The sequence below is a fragment of the Patella vulgata genome, chromosome 6 (assembly GCF_932274485.2).
Source record: "Patella vulgata chromosome 6, xgPatVulg1.2, whole genome shotgun sequence".
Taxonomy (NCBI): domain Eukaryota; kingdom Metazoa; phylum Mollusca; class Gastropoda; family Patellidae; genus Patella; species Patella vulgata.
Window position 1 is genome coordinate 50,679,182 of NC_065884.2, and position 22,217 is coordinate 50,701,398.

Here is a 22,217-nt window from a genome sequence, read left to right on the forward strand (position 1 = left end):
TTTCATTTCATTTCACCCCACAAAACCTTCTCTATAGAAAAATACACTTAAATTATAAATAGAGATACCACCACCTGTCATGCATACTCGAACCTAGGAATTGTCATGGTTCAAGTTGCTGTTACTAACCATGGGGTAAATATTTTTGAGACGATTTGAATTAATAATGCGACCAGAATGAAACCATTTCTTTTTCATTCGTTAGAGAGCATATTATAACTTCATTAAATTTGTTGAAAATCAATAGATATGAATGACATCTCTTCCAGAACGTACAGTTCCATTGGTTTTTATAAGCTGATTTATTTTATGGGTATCAATCTGACGTCGTTTCAAATTAAGATCTATAGATAAAGTCAATGCTGCTAGATAATCGATTGTGTGTTCCTATGTCAACACCGTTAGTCAATAGCTAAAGATAGTAAGCAAGTTGAGTTCTTGTTAATATTTAAAAAAAATAATAATTGTACTGCATATAGCTTCTCCCTTTATTTAGAGAAATAACACTTCCTATAAATATACTAAATATCCTGTCTTTTCTATACTATGCAATAGTTCATATTTTGTTAAGGGGGTCACGATGGCTCAGTATAGACTACACCATCAATAGAATGCTTGATCTTGATTTAACTCCGTAAATCTTATTAAATTGTATATGAGTATGCTATGGTGTCCCTGTCTCTGGTGTTGGTCGAGATAGTTCCTCGGGATTTCCCAGCCCCTTCTCACCTTGTCAGTGGTGCAGGGTGGTTAGACTGGTAAAGAACAGGGTGTAGTTATTTGGATGGTACGAAACCTGAGGTCATTGCAGAACACATTACTATATATATGGCAGATGATTGCCCATGATTAACTACCTTGGGTCCTGGATTTAAATATTTCCTAATAAATTGCGATTTTTTATTTATTCGAACTAAATTGTGACAATACTTTTTGTTTAGTCTATATAGATATATTTGGAAAGATTTTCAAATTGAGCTTATACTGCCTTTTTTAATCGCTTTAGATTATTTTATTTACGCCGATTTCTAAAATATTGTAGTAATACTACTAAGACAGCTATATGATCAAAGAAAAATATCGCAATTTGCATTTCTACGTGAAAAAAAAAACAACGCCGGGTAATAGTCCAATTATTGTGAATTTAAATGCAAATAAATTTTAAAATATGTCCAAAGATTATTTGCCTCATAAAAATCTAATACGGGCTCATATTTTATGTTAAATAACATGTTAGAAATTATTAATTTATGTTGCGTATGTAGCTTAATTGGCAATTAAAAGGAGCGTTAACAAATGGAATAGAACGATTGTCGAAGTTTCGAGCGTATCATTATCAAAAACTCTTCCAGTGTTCAACAGGAATAGGATTTAGGGTTGAGGTAAGGTTATAGTCGTGTGAATTAAAAGCAGGTAGAAGCATTCAAACAATATTTTATTCGCAAATTGGAAGAAATTGAGGAAAAAGCATGTCATATCTCTCCTATAAAAGATAACGAAGCATGTTTTGGAAATCAAAAAGTAAGAAATTGTAATTGAGCTTCCGCGTGTGTATTTTGTAAAGTAAAACGTCATAAATAACAGACTTGATAAACGTTATACTTATATACATATTTACACATTGCCTAATATTGATTGCGCTTTATGATTCTTTGGTGTACTGATTTTTTTTGGTATGTTTTAGAATTCAAAAAGTATCGATTTATTATATGTACGTATATTTTATATTGGTCACGGTGGCAACTGTACTTAACACCTTAGCAACAAACAAAACAAATAACTACAAAAACAATTGCCAAATACCTAAGGTTAATAGCTCTTAGGGTATCTACCAAAACTTTAATATAAATTTCTCGAGAGTTCTGACTTTAATCGGGTAATCTTTTACGTACCCAGTAGATTATTATGTCATAGGACAAAAACCCTGTTAAAATGATTTTGATTTCAATTGTATTAAGGTTTTTTATGAACTATACGGAGCCCCCTTGTGACCACTTTATAATCTCCACATCTATGAAGTCATTCTCTCAAACCTCATTCAGCCAGACTCCTTGGGCGAGTCTGCTGATAGAGCCTGCTACATCTTTTCCCTTCTGGAATCAAGATGCTATCTAGGAACTCAGATGGTAAGCTCTCCGGAATCTAATGAAAGTCTGTCTAACAGAGTCTCACGGTTTCTTTTATAGGCATATGAATATCATGCACAATCAAGTGTGATCATGGCCCTGAACCTGTGCAATTAACGATATGATTGATTAAATTAAGCCAAATGATGCAATGGTAAATTTCCGTGCACGTGATATCTCGTGATATTTTACAGGCACATGTTTTGACTATATAACTGTTTTTATATACCCATATGTCACTCATATGCTAGTTTGATTTAAGTATTTTAAGTACATATATGAATATGTTTGAACCTACTAACTTGCCAAATCATTAATTAATACAATATAATGCCATCTTATTCATCCATTCCTTGCCTATAAATTTATAAACAATGTCGCAACAACTATATTGCTACAATATTGCAGAAAAACTAATTGCGTGACAAACGAGGCTATTAACATTGATACAACGTCAACCTGTAAACAATACTGTATGTATGGAGACCAACAATGCTTTCACCGTTTTTAATACCTTAAATCACTGACCAAAGTTTTAGGGAAGACCCCAGATCAAACAAAGGGCTGCCATGTTGCTGTACTTGGGATAGATTTGATTGAACGGGAAGAATAGACACACTCCCGCAAAAGCTCAAATCCAGCAATGGACAGAGAGTGATTTCTCGGGCCATTGCTTCAAGAATATGATAAAGAATGTTCGTGTGCCGTTTAATAATGAGAGTTCTCATATACAGCTAATAATAAACGTATATACAGTTGCTAAAGTAGGCTTCTCTAGTCATTCATATAGCTTATAATGAAAGGTCGTTTTTTTCGATAATGAAAGATAATACAGCTTAAACTGAAAGTTCATGTAGCTAATAAGAATAGTTCATATAATTGATCAGGAAAGTTCATTCAATTGATAAGGAAAGTTCATTCAATTGATAAGGAAAGTTCAATTCATAAGAAAAGATCGTATAGCTTACAATGAAAGTTCGTATAACTTACAATGAAAGTTCGTATAACTTACAATGAAAGTTCGTATAACTTACAATGAAAGTTCGTATAACTTACAATGAAAGTTCTTATAATTGATAAGGAAAGTTCATTTAGTTGATAAGGACAGTTCTTATAGATTATACTGAATGCATATATAGCTAAAAAAAAAAGATGCATTATGTACGATTTAGATAAAGACATGACAAATTGACAATTTTAAAAAAAAATAATAAAAAAGGATTATATTGAAAAGGTCAGTAAAATTATTTCATGAATGTTTGAAGAACAGCGTAGTCTCGATTTTCATTGTTACCGTTGTTACGATAATAAACAAAGTCTAGAATTTCAATTTTTAAATTAAATATTTAAATCGCGATCGTATTTCAATCCGCTAAAATTCACAACCAACCTCGAGTGCAGAGAATTGATTATGGGAAAGCCATGTGATTAAGTGTCTAATTAATAACTTATAAACCATTTGAAGCTAAAAAGAAAGACCTGCAATAGGAGGATTTAGCTCTTACATAATGCATCTTTAAAATTTATACCGCTGAAAAGGTTTATGGTACTATTGTATTGAACACATGGTCTCTCTTTCATAGAATGTATATAAATGTACATCAAGTTGATCTCTATATCATTTTGTCCAACATATATTATTTATTATGTTTACAGCGTTGATCAAAGTGATAAATCTTCATTAGCAACTTCCCTAACACAATCTATTAGGCCTACTTTATTACCATTCAGAGTGAAACTTGTCATTGTGTTTTTGGAGCCGCGGTGGCTCATTGAGTAAGACGTTGGGTAGCTATCCTGGAGGTCCCGTGTTTGATCCCGGTTTTGGCCAAGAAAGTTCATCGGGATTTCGGCGTGGTCCCCCCTTATCAGTGGTGCAGAACGGAGGGCCTGGCAAGGGCAGCTTCTAGTCGTTCGAATGTGACGAAAAACCGAAGTTATGCGTACACATTAGCGCTCACGTAAGAAAAAAACCCTTGCCAGTCGGAATTCGTTAAACTTAATTTCCTTTCATTTTCATTTCTTTGAATGTTTTAATATACATTTAAATGTTCTAGTTATTTCAATATTTATTGTTAACAAATATTTTATATCATATTTTTACGACATATCTTTATTCTGATGGACGTCTAATTAAATTATCGCTGAATTTCTGAACTTGTGTAAATAGACATTTGACGTCAACAAAAGTAAGTCACCGGACATAGCTGGATGTTTACTGAAGACATTTCTTGAACGAACTTAACTAATCAATGGGACAAAAACTGGACTGTACACACTACACCTCTATTGGTATAATTGCAGGAGAACTTTACCACAAACAACAACCAAACGGAAACACAGAATACAAACCTGCGGACACCATACAAACACCAAGTGACACACTGACGTTGTAAGCAATAAATAATAAAAGTACAACTAAACCAATTGAATGGATTGACGGGGGTGTCGGTGGGGGTCTTACATGTTCGCTAAAGGTACAGTCCTGGTCTGGTTGTGATACACACTTCGCTTTAAATGAGATCGAGTAAACCCAAAAACATATAACACGACATATAACGAAGGTATTTTCCAAACATTATTTTATTCTGGCGTATGTCATAATCAGTCACGTGTGCTTTCAAGAATTCTAAATGTTAGATCTATTGAATTTGTGGAATTGAGGCAAGCCCAGGAAATAATCGTTGGGTTTAAAACAGAACATGGATTAAGACTACTATTTGGGCCATGCTAAAAAAAATACAACGTTTTTGTTACGTATGAATAATCTACTTAATTATGGCTATTTAAAACCACCAGGTAAAATTTCCGTTATTTCTGTTTACTGCCTGATCCTTTCACCACCTCCAAACCATGGATATTCACCATTACCTGACCGAAAATGTAAATTCAAACGCTCTCCCTTGATTCTAGACCAAAAGAGTAAAAAAAAAAATTAAAAAAAAGAAATACCATGCAAAATGAAGGAAAGAAACAATTGTTATATATAGGCGGACTCCATGGGTAAACAATTTAGTTCTATATTAAAAATATTTTTTATGATAACAATGTGGGAATTGATGCATTAGAATGAAAAGATGCGACCGGTCTTGACGACTGTCATCTGTTGAATACAGTCATTATGGCACAACGTCAAACACAACCAATAACAAGGGTGATGACCAGGTTGAGATTTCCAAAATATAATTAACAATTTGAGAATAAATATAGATCTTTTACAAAATTTGTATTATTATTTTTAACTGTATCATTGTACAAAATATGATTAGCTATTATATACTTGTAAGAAATGTCAATCTTGGTTATGTTGAAGAAACGGAAATTTTTTTATCCAAAAAAATCTGAACTGGCCATTACGGTCATCACTTGCGGATTCGTATTCGATCTTAGCATTTGGTGTGTTAGTCTGAGAACTAGACTTATTTGGTGTGTTAGTCTAATTGACTACCAGACTTACTAGTTGGTGTTTAACCTCTGTTTTGAAAATAATGACATCGATGTCAACACACGATAGTCTCAAAATGGCCGAAATAATGTTTTGACGAGAAATCGATCTCTATTCCATTCCACTCCTTTGTTGATTCAAGCGGAAAGGTTGCTAAATCCACTTATACATTATCGACTTCTTCTGTCTTTTCCGGCAAACTCAACCACCTGATACAAAGACAATAGACAGCTTTGCTCATGCCTGTTTAATCAATTTACCTATGCCATTATATATCCGTGTACCTTGTTATTGGAATCTGATAAAATTGAGGTGAAAATAACAATCTGGCTACCACGACCTTCATTAGCTATACATATTATTCCAGTCTCCCATCAAACCATGTTAATAACACAGAAGATAAATGAAGTTAATCTTGAAATTTGTTAATGATAATAACATAGATGATGCCTTTATATCTGAACAATAGATTGTGATGATCATCATAAAATAATAACTCACTAATAAATTAAATATAGCTTACTATTGGAATAACAGATCCGGTATTAAATCTGCTGTAAATAATAGTAGACTGGTGTAGAGCAAATTGATATTCCACTAATTAAAATTTAAAACAAGAAATAAATCTGGAGGGATTATTGTAGCTTTTCAACAATGTATAATTTTACACCGCTGATTTTGGGGATGTTTTTCTGTTTCATTTTGAGTTGTTTAGTTTTGTTTTGTAAAACTACTTAATTTTATGCAAAAGTTATTCTTTTTCTGTTTAAAAAGAAATGGTTAATTCTATACAGAATGGTTTCTTTGAAATCTGTATACAATGATAGGTGAAAAATTCGTTTCCGTCATTGGTCCTTAAATGAAGATTTAAGATTTAATAGAGTGGCGGGAGTGGAGGGATTTCTCGGGCCATTGCCTCGGGAATATATAGAATATGGACTGACATCTTATTAGAACATTACATAAGGCATAAATGGATACCTTTTATAGGAGACGACAACGTCATTTCCAGTATAGGTTATGTACATAATCTTAGTCTTAAGATTAAAAAAATGTTTATTTACCATGATGTATAGTGTCGGATTTACAAAGAGACTGGACAGGCTGAGGCCCATATAAAGGGCCCACGGACAAGGTGTGTAAGCCTGTCTTACAAGCACTGTAGTCTTAAACAAACGTCATCCTCGGCTTTGCTCAATTGTTTTTTTAAACACACTTTTAACTTCCTGGTGATTTTTGAGATTGGGAATCCCCCATAAGTGGACTAGCCCAGGGCCTCTCATCATCTAAATCCGACCTTGCTAATGGCACTGACCCAGAGCCGTGTCCAGAACGAAAAACAAATGTGCCATCTTTTCACCCAGACCCCAAAATTCAAATAAACTGGTCTGCGTCCAGATCGAAGGGTACCCGGACTTTCCCCTGATACTTTCATCGCAATAGCGTCAAATAAACAAATATGCGATGTTTTGCCTCCATTTGTCCTCCCTCTCCCCGCCCCCTTCTAACCCTATTCTATGCATTTAACTGAGCAGAAAGTTTATAAAATCCCAGAAGGACCCGGAGAAACCCCTGGGGGTTTGACAGACGACCCTACCCCTTGTCAAGTACAATCGGGGAATGAAAACCACGCCAGTTGACTCAATGACAGACCTTATGATACAGCGCGCACCTGCTAACCATTCGACCACCTCCTCCCCCCCCCCCCCCTTCCATCCCTTTCCCTCCCACTCCTACGGGAGACAAAAATCGCCCTATAATCATGTTGTTTATTTCCTGCTTATCATTATTAAAGATATAATAGAAGAAATATATCCATGATATTATCATGTTTGAAACATTAATAATTTATTAAAAACTATTTTACCTTTTTATTCTAGAAGAAAGAAAATCGACCGGAAATCCTATATACAAATCGCCCATTGTACTTATAAGAGTGTATTAAAGTTAACGAATAGCTGAAACCTTTTGAAAGTATTCATATATAATCTATTAGATCAGTAATTTTGTCGTATTCACTGAACGTGCTTTCAAAGCATGTACGTTAATAGAAAAGAAATGAAGTGAAACAGGGTTGAAAGTGGTACTCTTCTTCTTCGACTGAGCTAATGAAGATGGGCACACTCTACAGAGTGTACTACGAGGGACATTTTACCTGGACAGTGGCTACGCCAACGTGTAGACGAGACCTCGGAATTTCGTCCAATCCGAACGACCAGACGTTGTTCATGTCAAACCATATAATATTCCTCTGACAAGGGGTAACCACGCAGGAAAATCCCCGGCGACTTTCTCGGCCAACACCGTTAGTGAGCCATTGCGATTGCCCTTAAGAAAAGATAAGACCCCCTTTCATGGATAAAAAAAGAGCATTGAGAATTTCTAGGCCTAGTTAGAGATAAATTACGCATTTTAAAAGCCATGGCACTATATATGTATACAATAAATGTTTGTTTTAATAAAATAACAAATTCCATTTTGTTTATTATTCTTTAACATAAAATTCTCTAGATGCACCCCTTTCTGCAAGCCTGTAAAATAGCTCCTTTTACTCACTCGATAGTGTTAAAGGGGCATTATTATATAAGATTTAGATAAAGAGCTGGCCGTTCTCACTATAATAGTTCAAAAAGAAATAATGCAAAATGAATATTTATATTTAGTTTTCACGTTTCGTGGGCATCGTCAACAATCCACAGACATATAAACTCACATTTTCGCATAGTTATTGCACCTGACATAAAAAAAATCTTGATCTGCGGGTTTTATTAGAATATTTTACACCTGCTGGCGCATTTAACTAGTTATACCGATGACTTCTATTGAAAATCATTTATTAGAATATTTCAAACCTTTTGCTGCTATTTAACTATAGTTATGCCGATGGCTTCTATCGAAAATTATTTATTTCCTTGTCATTAAAAAGTTGCAATTCCGTTAAACTGGTAAACAAAGAAAGATAAAACGAAACATCTACTTGTAATGTTATTTCGACTTAAAATGAAAATTGTCGAAATTTGTTACACTTGCCATAATTCAGGCCCTATTGTACTAACATAAATACAAAAGAATGTTTATATCTTGATACCTTTTAAATTGTGTTTCAAAATACTTTACGCCTTTCAAAAGTGTAAATTCAATACTAATTTCAGCAGTCACTTTGCAAAACTTTATTCGCGCTCTTCATGTAGATAATAATGTTAACATTGTTTGTCGCTTAAACAGACGAACATTGACAAAGAAATTGTAGGAATGGCTTCGATCGAAATAAAAATGAAAAACTGACATCTTGCAACGGCAACTCTTGCCCTCATAGCAAATGACATCATTAAAATCGTTTTTGTTTTTTTATTATTATTTACAAAATTAATAATATCTATTTCCTTGGCGATACCAAAGGCCCCAACCCTAACTCCCGGAAATTCACCACTGATTCAACACGATCCATATTAGCATTGCTGGGCATTTATTCATAATACACAATAGCTAACATTCATATTTTGACCATATATATGGTCGGTTTTAAATTAAAACGACAACGGTCACGAAATAAATCGACAACATATTAAGTCACGTCAAAATACATGCTAGATAAATATTTCTTGTTTAAGCTTTCTGTCGTACAATTCACCATCCAATGAAAAGGAGCCAGGACAAATCAATTAACAACATACTGAATACAGACATTGATTTTATGTTTGCCGTCGTTTGTTTCCGACAAGACTGTCATTGGCAAACAGACCCAAGATAGCGCTAGATGTACATTGCGAGGAGTTGACAGCAGGCATTTTTATCATAAGAAGAATTAAAAACTTGGACCAATTGCCAACGGGTCGGGTCGAGCAACAAAACTAGCAACGTCATTTTATGATACAAGACAAAACATTTAAACTTAGAAATTTGGATTTTATATAAGTAAAAATGGGACGGATTACGTTTTTGATTAGTTTGTGCCTTTGTACTGTATCCGTTGTTCAAGCCTCTACATCATCTATTGAGCCATCACCGACCATGGCACCATCGGCGTCACAAATGTGGTCCGCAACACCATGTGATTCATCAATGATGTACGGTCAAATGCCGGAAACAATGAGTTACTCAATGGGCGACCACTCAATGAGTTACTCCCCAATAAGCGATTCGATGATGAGTTATTCTATGATGAGTTATGCGATGATGAGTTATTCGATGATGAGTTATTCGATGATGAGTTACGCTTCGGACGGTACATATTATGCTATCGACAGCATGGGAAATACGATATGCTACGTTGCCCCGATGTCACATTCAGAAATGTCGTCGAAATCACCACTAATGTCGTCTGGAGCCCCACCGCCACCAATGTCGTCTGGAGCCCCACCGCCACCAATGTCGTCTGGAGCCCCACCACCAATGTCGTCTGGAGCCCCACCACCACCAATGTCGTCAGGAACCCCACCGCCACCAATTTCGTCTGGAGCTCCACCACCACCAATGTCGTCTGGAGCCCCACCACCACCAATGTCGTCTGGAGCTCCACCACCACCAATGTCGTCTGGAGCCCCACCACCACATATGTCATCTGGAGCTCCACCACCACATATGTCATCTGGAGCTCCACCACCACATATGTCATCTGGAGCTCCACCACCACCAATGTCGTCTGGAGATCCACCACCAATGTCGTCTGGAGCCCCACAACCACCAATGTCGTCTGGAGCTCCACCACCCCTACAATCATCAGGAACACCACCAATGTCGTCAGGAACTCCACCACGTCCGATGTCTTCAGGAGCACCACATATGTCGTCGTCTGTTGCTCCACCACCACAATCTACCGTGGCACCTGTTTCAGGTAAGATTTTTCTAATTATAATTTCTTCTAATTGACATTATCATAACTATTATCTGAAAAGGAAAGTGTGGATCTGATACATTTTTGTGTTTAAATTATTGCCAGAACTATCGACTAAATCCTCCCAGGATATAATCCTGGACTTGGCCGAGAAGAACCTTGAACACATTGCTCTAAATGATGACAGTGGGGCTTCTATTTTTAAAAGAGTAGGCGGAAAAGAGTCAACAGTTTATGTCAAACGAGAAATTAACACAATTAAACAGGCCGATTTAATATTACACCAAAACGAAAGGATAATGCGCTTAAAAACTGTGTGGAAAAACTACTTTTATTATATTAGGTCACTCGATTAATAATTGGAGATAAGGACTCTAAAAGTGTTAATATTTTGAGCTGAAATGGTATATGAGCTTTTGACGCTTAATTTGCATACTTAATCTACCTCTTTATTTGGTAAATACGATTAAAAAAACTGGCATCTTTTACACTCACAGACTCAATACTACTATTTGAGAGGGAAAAATATTTTCATTTTTATCGTTTCTTTACCGGTTATGTCTTATTCGTCACCAGAAGACATCACCCGAAAATCCTTTATTCCCGGTATTTCGACACACTTATGGGAAGATTTCATTTGTAATAAAAAGCTGAAGGAAAGATACTGCCTTTCCACACTATGTTCTTTTATATATAAATGCAATATCTGTAATGACACTTCTTTCTAATAATGGACCCTATAATGATGTAATTCAAACGAAGGCCATATTCGCTGCCATATAATATGATTAATGAAATGTTACCATAGTTACCGCAGATAAGACGGACCATGTTATGGCAACATAAATATATATATATATGTATAGCATAACAATTTCAAAGCTAATTGACATTATCAAATGAATGAATAGAGGCATCAGGTATCGATAAGATAAGATGACCACTAATCAGCACTAATGACAACTCGCAGTCGTACAACAAACGGAACTTCACAGACAAATTTGAAGAGAATGAAATGAGTTGTTCTAGAAATGGTGCGCGCATATTTCGCCTTCACCACATTCACCTCACAATTTTTCGTTTGAATATTATGCATCAAATTTCCATTTGTTGAAAAGTATGTCAACAAATGGAAATTTGATGCCAAAACGCCATTCGATCCTTTACGATTGTGGACGCTGTGAATCATTTCTTAAATGTACTAGAATGGAATGTAACGGAATTGGGTTAAATGTCTCAACATTTTGAGATGAACATGGTGATTTTTATTTCTATACTTCGGTGTGAATGCCAAGTACCAGTAATCTTCGTTAATTTCAAGCTTTCGGAGGTATTTTTGTGTGGATCTCGTATTATCACCTAGTTCGAACTACTGGGCAATTTTACTTTGTCAGCGAAGGCCAAAATTAAAAAAATCCCGAAGATGTATGGACTTGTATTTCACAAGACCGTGCATTAAGCTGTTTTGGTAGATTATGATATTTGGAAATTACCCGAGCAATGGTGTAATCGTCTAGAAGAGGGGCTAAACGCTGTCTCGCCGCATTATACCATACGTTACCAAAATGGTACTGTCCCGGTTTGAACATACTGGGTAGAATGTCAGTGCCAGTATGGTCATGAGTATAGTCACCAGCTATAAACATTAATTGCCCTGTCAGCGGTGTATTTAACATCTTTGTTTTTGTTTTTTTTTTAAATACATAAACTTAAATAAACGGGATGTGCCAGAAAAAAATGAACTAAATGTTGGTATGATTTTAATCACTAAAGGTTTTTCGTATTGAAACAATATTGATAACGAAGAGACGTTAAAACTGGGAGGAACCAGTTAGTCAGCAGGGAATTTAATATGTTCAAAATATTGCGACAATATTATCTAAAAGCGCTGATTTCAGTACCAAGGGACAGTCTGTCTGTTTTTAATTATTTGATAGAGTCATACGGATTTATTTTTGTGTTTCCATGGAAGCAAATTTACCTTGTATACAAGTTTCTTCCGGGGCATATCTGTGCTTTTTTTTATCTGCGTTCAGAGGTCAACGATCGCTGGTGTTATTTATTATATATTACCAGTTTAACTTCAGCGTCTGAACGGCATATTTATCATGTCCACTATAACTCGGTAGCACACATGGAAATGAAATGAAATGGGCCTTAACGCCCTTTTTTTTCTGCGACGAATAGGCTAATGAAGACGTAGCATATATGGAAAGCCCGATAGTATACTACTGTTGGTTTGTTTTGTTTTGTTTTTTTGTTACCAATAACACATAGAATGTCTTTCGCCGTAACTTCTAGAAACATGCCCAAAGTTGCGGGATGTTGCTGCCCTTATTAGCATGATTGGGTACATCTTTTCATATAATTTCAGAGTCTGTTTTGGACGTCTGGAAAGTCCTTATATTTTACTTTTTGGCTACATTTAAAGATGCCTATTGCCGGTTTTTATTTGGGCTTCAGATGTTACATACATTATTATTTAGACAATTATTCACGTACCAAGTTAATAATCAACTCTCTAGAACACCGGGTGGCACAGATGTAAACGGATTGAAATACAGTCGCCATTTAATGATTTACATTCAAAATGAGGCGAGACCGAGTCTCGATTAACAAGTAACGTTGCTACGATTATAAACAATCTAAGTCAAAACTTCAAACAGTGATACATTCGCTCTGAATAAAGTAATTTGAAATGAAATTTTCAAAATATAAATTTTTAGTTATCTATTTTGGAACCATTATAGCAAGAACGGCCAGTTCTTTATCTAAATCTTACATAATGCACCTTTAATCGCCATGTGATTAATAATCTGGTTATTTACAGTAAGAGTAATTGTTCGAGGGAAATCAGTTAAATAAAAATGTTTGTCTGTCTGGTTTCACTTAGAACTATCGATTCTACTGGTTAGAAATTATACTGCTGTTTTGTTTCACACTAAAGAGGATTCGTCCCTGGCGATAGAAAACCCCACAGACTTTAATACGAAGATACAGCTCATCTATGGGTTCAATACACGAAGGGTACATATTACTGTTCATTGGGCAATATATAGGAATTTGCTTTGGGACGTTTAAGAGATCACTACTTTCGTTTTTTAATCAGAATTTTTAATAATGGAAAGTCGAAATAGAGTGTCTGTAATCTGTCCGTTTACACCAGGATACAAAGGATGGAAATGCCTTATGGTTATTAAAAGTGGGTTTTTTCTCAAACCGATGACGGCTTTATTATGAACAATTATCTATCCTGTATATGAAATAACGTTACAACTGGTTAACTCATAACAAAACATATGAAATATTTATCAGTTTTGAACTTTGAAGTTATGAAGCATTCACTGTTGTCAAGTATAAAGTAAGAAAGTCTTTGTATCACATCTCAAAATAGACATATTCGTGACGCAAAAAAGAAAATGATTTTATTCATGTGCTCCCTGGGCTTTTACACTGCATCTACAGGGGATTATGTAAAGTGAGTCTTTTTGTTTAGGGTTGTCATTTATACATCTATATAAAAATTATTATATATGGCTTTATTAAAGATGGGTTCCCGCGTACAAACTGGGTGATTTAATGGTATATATGGACCAAAAACATATTCAAACTAATTAATTTGTCATAATTATGCTTCAAATCCTTCTCAAACATTGTAATTGCGAAGGAATGCCCTGCTATTAAAATTCGATCAAACCAGGTCATGTTTACGTCACGTCTTGGGAGTCAGAGGAGAAATCATTGCGTACATAAGACGATGTTGTCTTTAATCGCTTACTATTTATTACAAATATCGAATCCTAATTAAATTCTCGGATTATCCACTACCCGCGTCTTTTTCCGTCATTTTTATCTCAGAAAGTATTGTACGTCTAACTCTTCATAAAGTTTATCAACTTGTACATCAAGCGCTCAATGTTCGCGTGTAACCTTTGACATCGTGCGTGCGGAAGGTCATAATCGTCGGGCTGTTGATTAGGGGAACCCTTACATTTTTGTCCTGTATACGCTCCATGAGTGTTTTTCGGGTGATCCAGTATTTTTCTAGTAAGAGTGGATATCTCTACTTTCCATATATACCAAAATTGCCATACTTTTATTGGAAATAACCACCCGATAAATACTTTTCTGGGAACCCATCTTTAACTCTCTGTGGGCGAGGCTTGTTATAAAATCATACAAGTTATCCCGCATTGTCTTATTAATACATATTCGATAAAACGAAAGAAAAAGCCCAATGGAATAATGTTACTGTACATAATAATTTCTAGCGAGTAATCAACCAGAAATTCAAGAACTAGTTGCTCAAAATGAAATAATTTCCGGTAGAGTGTCGCCAGCATTTTCAGACCCGACGAACTTGATGCTTGTGTGTGTGTGTGTGTCGGGGGGGGGGGGGGGTAATACTACAGTGTTTATTTTAGTTAGGGGAGCTCAAGCAGTTAAACAAATCGGTGACAACGAGAAATCGGTTAACTAGGTATTTTGCAAGATTCAACTTTCTTAGACTAACTCACCGACAGTCCCTGCCATCATCAATTGCTGAAAGTAGGTTACTATCTTCCAGGCATCTGGGGCACCTGATTAGTACAATTAACTAAAATAAAATAACGTTAACGTAAAACGGCACCGATACGAAAAATGGTATTTGTCCCGCCATAATAGTAGCCGAATGGTTAGCACGCGCGCGCTGTATCATACGGTCTGTCATTGAGTCAACATGGAGTAGGGTCGCCTGTCTAACCTCGTGGGTTTTCTCCGGGTCTTCCGGTTTCCTCCTACTGCTAAGGGGTCTTTAGCACCGATACGAAAAATGGTATTTGTCCCGCCATAATAGTAGCCGAATGGTTAGCACGCGCGCGCTGTATCATACGGTCTGTCATTGAGTCAACATGGAGTAGGGTCGCCTGTCTAACCTCGTGGGTTTTCTCCGGGTCTTCCGGTTTCCTCCTACTGCTAAGGGGTCTTTAGCACCGATACGAAAAATGGTATTTGTCCCGCCATAATAGTTGCCGAATGGTTAGCACGCGCGCGCTGTATCATACGGTCTGTCATTGAGTCAACATGGAGTAGGGTCGCCTGTCTAACCTCGTGGGTTTTCTCCGGGTCTTCCGGTTTCCTCTTACTGCTAAAGACCCCTACGCGCAAGCGAATTATTGAAATAAAAATTAAACCATATGTTAGTCCGAAATGACCTGGTTTGTGTCGAGTGGACGTTAAACCCCATCTCTCTCTCTCTCTCTCTCTCTCTCTCTCTCTCTCTCTCATTTATCAGCAAAAATTGACAATAAAGTAAATCAAGCGTTGTTTTTATCAAAATTGATACGGACATTTATAATTACGGCGTATTACTCTTGCGCAACCCTGATCAGGTTAATACTTTGATTGGTTATTGCACACGAGTCTCCGCCTTTATATTTGTAGACGTGCCAGGTAGGATTTTCTGCTTAATTGTAGTTGGATGTGCCAGAAATGTTATAAATAACAATAATCAATCGTTGTTTTGTTGAAAAATATTGTCAATTTTGCTTACTGAGACCGGATGTGATTCGCGTTCTGCTTTGCTACGTGGAACTATATAGGACCATCTCTTATTTCGAAACACGGAGGGTTCAGAGATGAGGTTTGTTATCTATCTAACTCACAGCCCCCTCGGCTTACAGGCCGAGTAGGGGGGGGGGGGGGGCGTCATCGTCTACACTAGGGAAGAAGAGCGTGACGCCACAAAACACTAGGGGATAAAGAACTTATATTTAGCATCTATTTAATGCCATAGCTGTCCGTGTAGTTTCCTGTATAGCCATTGTATTATGGATGTTATAAAAACGTAGTTATACAAACCCAGTTAGCCAACAAAGTGTTTCAGAGCCAATTGATCCTTGGAAATAGATTTATACACAGCCTGAAGTCAAAGTTTGTTCCTAATTGACTGTAGTGTCACATGTATGTGTATGGGGGGGGGGGCATTTTAAAATCTAGCCTAGCCATTAAGATTCTATAATTCATAGAAAACAAAGAGATGTTTGGATTTCGGGACTTTTTTTGTATCCACTCCATATAAAACTTAAGTTGAGGTAATTAAAATTAAAGATGCATTATGTAACAGCTAAATCTGTCTATTACAAGGGTTTTTTTCTGGCTTCAAATATTATATGAATTAGTATTCAAACATTTATTAACATATTTAATGATAAAGAAGACCTGCATTAATAGCGTTGTTGAACTTCTAGATAAAAAAAAACACTTAATAAGTTGTGTGTGGTTTTTAAAGTTGCAATAATAGATCCAGATCACGCAATTGGTCCTTTCTGCTTTCCGTTTTGTTATAAAAGCTAGATTTTACTTTAGGTGTACAGATCAATGGAACGTAATAATATCAATATTTACTCTATATTATTGTGTCTGATCAGAGTTTCATTCATTTTATATTGGTTTGATGTGTTTTACATTACGTATTGTGAAAATATCCATAACAATCGTTTTCCATCATAAAAGCCACTCAAACAGACGGCGTGAGCCTCCGACTTCGATAAGAGCCACGCGTTAAAATGTATGAGGTCCGTAATTTACATTTATTGTGGCGATCTCATGACTGTTACTAACTTTTGCTTTCTGAGTCGACAGAGAAAAACAGAATCGGTAATATCTCAGCACTGGTCAAATGTTCAACGAGGACAGGTTGTTAAGTATGGAAGTATAACGTTGCCAATATTATTTCATTGTTCACGGTGCAAACTGCAAATGTCAGTAGTTCACAATACGTATTTTAGTTTTACAATTTACAATTTCCATTGCTCAACAATACCAATGTCACGGTGTTAAAATACAGAACACACTTTTCAATAATACAAAATACAGTATAATAGTTATTTTGCACATTGCACTTCTGCATTCTGCATTTTGCATAATAGACAAATGCATAATAGAGAGAGAGAGAGAGAGAAATGGGGTTTAACGTCCACTCGACACAAACTAGGTCATTTCGGGACTAACATATGGTTTAATTTTATTTCAATAATTCGCTTGCGCGTTGGGGTCTTTAGCAGTGGGAGGAAACCGGAGGACCCGGAGAAAACCCACGAGGTTGGACAGGCGACCCTACTCCTTGCCACGTACAACCGGGGATTCGAAACCACGCCAGTCGACTCAATGACAGACTTTATGGTACAGCGCGCGCACGCTAACCATTCAGCCATCCACCCCCCATGCATAATAGAACCTTGCATAGTAGAACATATACCTTATATGGGATGTACGACGTACGTCATTTGCATACGGAAAAAAATCCGGGCTATGCCGGAAATTAATGATTTACGCGATAAAGCCATAAGGCCGAGGGTAAAAAAACAAATATTTCAAGTGAATCAATTTCTTGTTAAAAATTAAATTGAATATCTTATTTAATTGACAGGTCTCTGAAACCCTTTTTTGGGGTAAGGTTAAAGAATCTTATAGTAACCGAGCGGAATCTCTCACCCGTATTCCAGCACTCGGATTCGAAATGAAGTTAGCACACATATTCCTAGCGCCAATAAAAACCTAGATATAATTATCAGGAAAATAATTGTTACCTTTATATTAGAAAATAACATTTTAAGACATATTAATGCAAAGTATATAATAATGTGTAATAGACCCCCCCCCCCCCAAGAAATTTGCTGAAATAAAGATCTTGGGGGCAAGATCTTACGGTGATATTTCTCTAAAAGCCAGCTTAGGAAGCTTCTGAAAATTTGTATTCTAGTAGTTTATTCATTCCTTGATTCCATAAAACAAAAAAAAAAAAACATTTTGCCACCAAAGCTGGTTTCGGTGCGTTTTGATGCAGCGTTGGCGTACCCCTTTTCTGCGTGCTCAGTTAGCCTAGTGTGCGATATTTTAGCATGTTTATGGTAATAGTATATTTTTTTTCATGGGGGGGGGGGGGGGTATTACATATATACTTTGCATTAATATGTTTTTTTCTAATATAAAGGTAACAATTATTTTCGTGTTAATTATATCTAGGTTTTTATTGCCGCTAGGAATATGTGTGCTAACTTCATTTCGTATCCAGGTGACCTTATGGCTTTATCGCGTAAATCATTAATTTCCGTCATAGTCCGGACTTTTTTCCGTATGCAAATGACGTTCGTCGTAGATCCCATATAAGGTATATGTTCTACTATGCAAGGTTCTATTATGCATTTGTCTATTATGCAAAATGCAGAATGCAGAAGTGTAATGTGCAAAATAACTATTCTACTGTACTTTGTATTATTGAAAAGTGTATTCTGTATTTTAACACCGTGGCATTGGTATTGTTGAGCAATGGAAATTGCAAATTGTAAAACTAAAATATGTATTTTGAACTACTTACATTTGCAGTTTGCACCGTGAACAGTGAAATAATATTGGCAACGTTATACTTCCATAGTTATTCGCCCAAACAACTCAACACATATAATGCAATGAAGTTAACAATCTATTCTTAAACAAAGTCAAAGAGGTCTGTTCACGGAATGAAATAAATCATCGTTGAAAAGTCGACTGGCAATTATTGTGTGTTGTCGTGAAATCAATTGAAAATAATATATGGACATTACTTTGTGTAAGAATTGATCGATATTAAGTCTATATTCTATGCTGTCTAATCTTTGAGGATGTGCAACGTAAAATAGATAATAGTAGTAGTAGTAGTAGTAGTACCTTGTTCGCTTAACGTCTACTTTCCCAATAGTGACATTGCTGACAGGGTAGATCATCGCCACATTAATGCATTGGCGGGGCTCACCATTACCCTTTCCGACAGTGTCATAAAATGCGATTTAAGACTGAATAAAACTTACTAGGTCCACATTGAAACAATAGAAATAATCAAAAACAAAAGTCATTCTTTGAAACTTCTGATTATTCAAAATGTATTAAACATCATACATCAAATATTATTTTTCAATTGTGGCGAATCCAGCCTCAACTGTTGTGGCAACTGATCTACAAATTTGTTCACCAAAATAAAACGAAACGAAAAATTATAAATTGGTAAAATAAAATATTTTCAATAAATTAATGTTCATTCTAAGACATCCCAGGGGACATCACTCGATAGGAATATCGATAAAGTTCGAAATAATAATGAAAATTTAACTTTGAAATCATCATTTTAGAAAATCTTTCAGTCACGTTTAAACTTAAAATTTCACAAATCAAGTCTTTCTTCCTTTTTCATCAATAAAACTAGTTTAGTTACTGGACGTTTCAATACATTCCCATCTGAATATTTTACATCCACAATTCGTACTAAATTATCATCTCCGGTATAAGTGTTTATAATCTCTGCTAACTTCCATTTTCCACGTTTAACATTTTCATCAACGACCAAAACTATGTCTCCTTTATTAAGGTTTTCTCGGGTGTTTGGCCATTTGTCGCGAGGGGAAAGTTTCTGAATATTATTCATCCATCTACGCCAAAATCCGTCTATCATTGTATTACAAAGTTCTCTTCTCTTACGAAGATTTCCGGTGTATTCTTCACATGGAACAACTGGGTTTTTTAAATCTCCTCTCCCTATAAGAAAATGATTCGGTGTTATCGGCGGATCATCCAAAGGTGACGATGAACTTAGGGTAAGTGGGCGACTATTCAATAAACCACTAATTTGAGCAACAATTGTTTCCCATTCAACAAAAGAAAGTTTGTCTGCTTTAACTAAATGTCTCATCGATTTCTTAATTTCCTGTACCATACGCTCTACAGCTCCCTGGTGATGCGGTACACCAGGAGGTCCGAACTTCCATGTTATATCAAAACGTTGACAGTTAGAGCTTATTTCATCTTGATTCAAACGTAACTGTAGTTCGCGTATTTCATTGTCTGCTCCTCTGAAGCATGTAGCGTTATCACTGATTAAAAGTCCTGATGCTCCACGGATACTAATAAAACGTTCTAGCGCTTGTAAAAAAGCTGCAGTAGATAAATCCTGAACACATTCTAAATGTACTGCTCTTGTCACTGCACACGTGAAAACTGCACAATAACCTTTTGTTACTGTATTACGATTAAGTTTAACATTTACTGGCCCTAAATAATCCACCATTGTAGTCTGAAAAGGCGGGGTACATGGCTTTATACGAAAGTCTGGCAAATCATCCATTCGTTGCTCTACTGTCTTCCCACGATAACGAATACAAATTACACATTGGCGAACTATTTGGCGTGATAAATTAATATCTCCAATAATCCAGTAAGTCTTGCGTATTTCAGCTGCTGTTCTTAGATGCCCTCCATGTAATGAATACTTATGTCTCTCTAAAGCTATAAGATAGCTAATATAACTTTTCTTTGGAAGCAAATACGGATGACGAATATCATACGAAATTGGTGCATTGTGAATTCTTCCTCCAACTCTATATACTTGATCTGTATCGTCGTAGATTGGCCCCAGTTTCATTATATGACGGTTATCGAAATCCAAATCTTTTTGGGCATCCAGTATAATTTTGCTTCATTGATTCTTTTGCGAGAAGGCCAACGAAATATAGTCGTCGTTAAATCCTTTAACCATTTATTCCTAGGGATATCCTTAAGCGATAAAATTCTTGCTGTTACCATTACCAGACGAGTCCAACTTGAGAACCGACGAGGATCCAATAATGTATTGTCTTGATCAAGTCGAGCAGCTAATATTTTGGCATTTCTGACGTGGTATTTCTTATGTTCTGTATCTTCTCTATCAATAGAAACATTAGGAGTTATTGGCCACTCATTCGAAGATTTACGTAAAAATCCAGGCCCGTTGATAACTGTACCTAGTTCATGAGCTTTGACTCCTCGGGACACTAAGTCAATTGTATTCTGATCACTTGGAACATACGCAATGTCTTTCACAGGATTAAATTCAGACGTAATCTCCCCAACACGATACGACACATATGAACGAAAAGATTTAGACTGTCCGCGCAACCAACTAATTGCTGTAATACTATCTGTCCAGATCTTCATGTAACTTATCTCAAGTCGTAAAGCGTTTCTAATTGTGATCATCAATCTCGAAAGAAGAAGTACTGCTTGTAGTTCTTTCCGTGGTATACTTGATTGTTTCAAGGGCGTAAGTCGAGATTTTGCACATACAAATGTCAAATCAGCTTTATCTTCGTTGTCTGGCCATCTTAACCAAACTCCTATTCCCATGGCATCCTCTGACGCGTCGCTTAAACCATGTAATGAAGGACTTGGTAAATTGGGCTTTCCACGTAACCTCTCAGGTATAAGACATCGGTGAATTTCTATCGCACTAACATTCTGCAAATCATGTTTAATTGTCTCTAAAGTTTTATGTAAATCACTATATGGACTAATCGGATCATCCCAGCCCATTTCATACTGCCAGAGCTGTTGTAATAGAATTTTCGGGCGTACCAAGATACCAGATAAAATTCCATAAACATCGTAATAACTAGCTGTCATCCTCAAAATATTACGTTTTGTAGGAGTGAAATCCTTTAATGAAACTTCCTTCACACTCAGAGTATCTTTGTTAAGATTCCATTTCGTTCCAAGTACCGTTGTCGTACTGTCATTAGGATAATACTCGGGATCACAAAGTTTTCTCTCATTCGATAACCATTTTCGAATTTTAAAATTTCCTTTTTCTAAGGTCGATATAAGTTTAGACTTTAGTTGTTTGGCATCATTTAACGATCTTTGTGAATCGGTCAAATCATCAACATAAAATTGGTTGTTGGCAATTCGTTGAATTTCAATATCATTAGGAGCATGTTCAGCCGCGACATGCCGTAGAGCAATAATAGCTGCTGCTGGAGAAGGCTTA

At 36.1% G+C, this 22,217-nt stretch overlaps 1 protein-coding gene across 1 annotated transcript in view; it reads left to right on the forward strand.

Moving 5' to 3' along the window:
• The first annotated feature begins 9,435 nt into the window (after nucleotides 1-9,435).
• Nucleotides 9,436-22,217, forward strand: part of LOC126823605 (mucin-4) — a 69,730-nt gene continuing 56,948 nt past the window's right edge. The window contains exon 1 of the mRNA XM_050552531.1: nucleotides 9,436-10,405. Coding sequence (XP_050408488.1) covers nucleotides 9,493-10,405 — 913 coding nt within the window. The 5' untranslated portion in view covers nucleotides 9,436-9,492. The remainder of the gene's footprint in view (nucleotides 10,406-22,217) is intronic.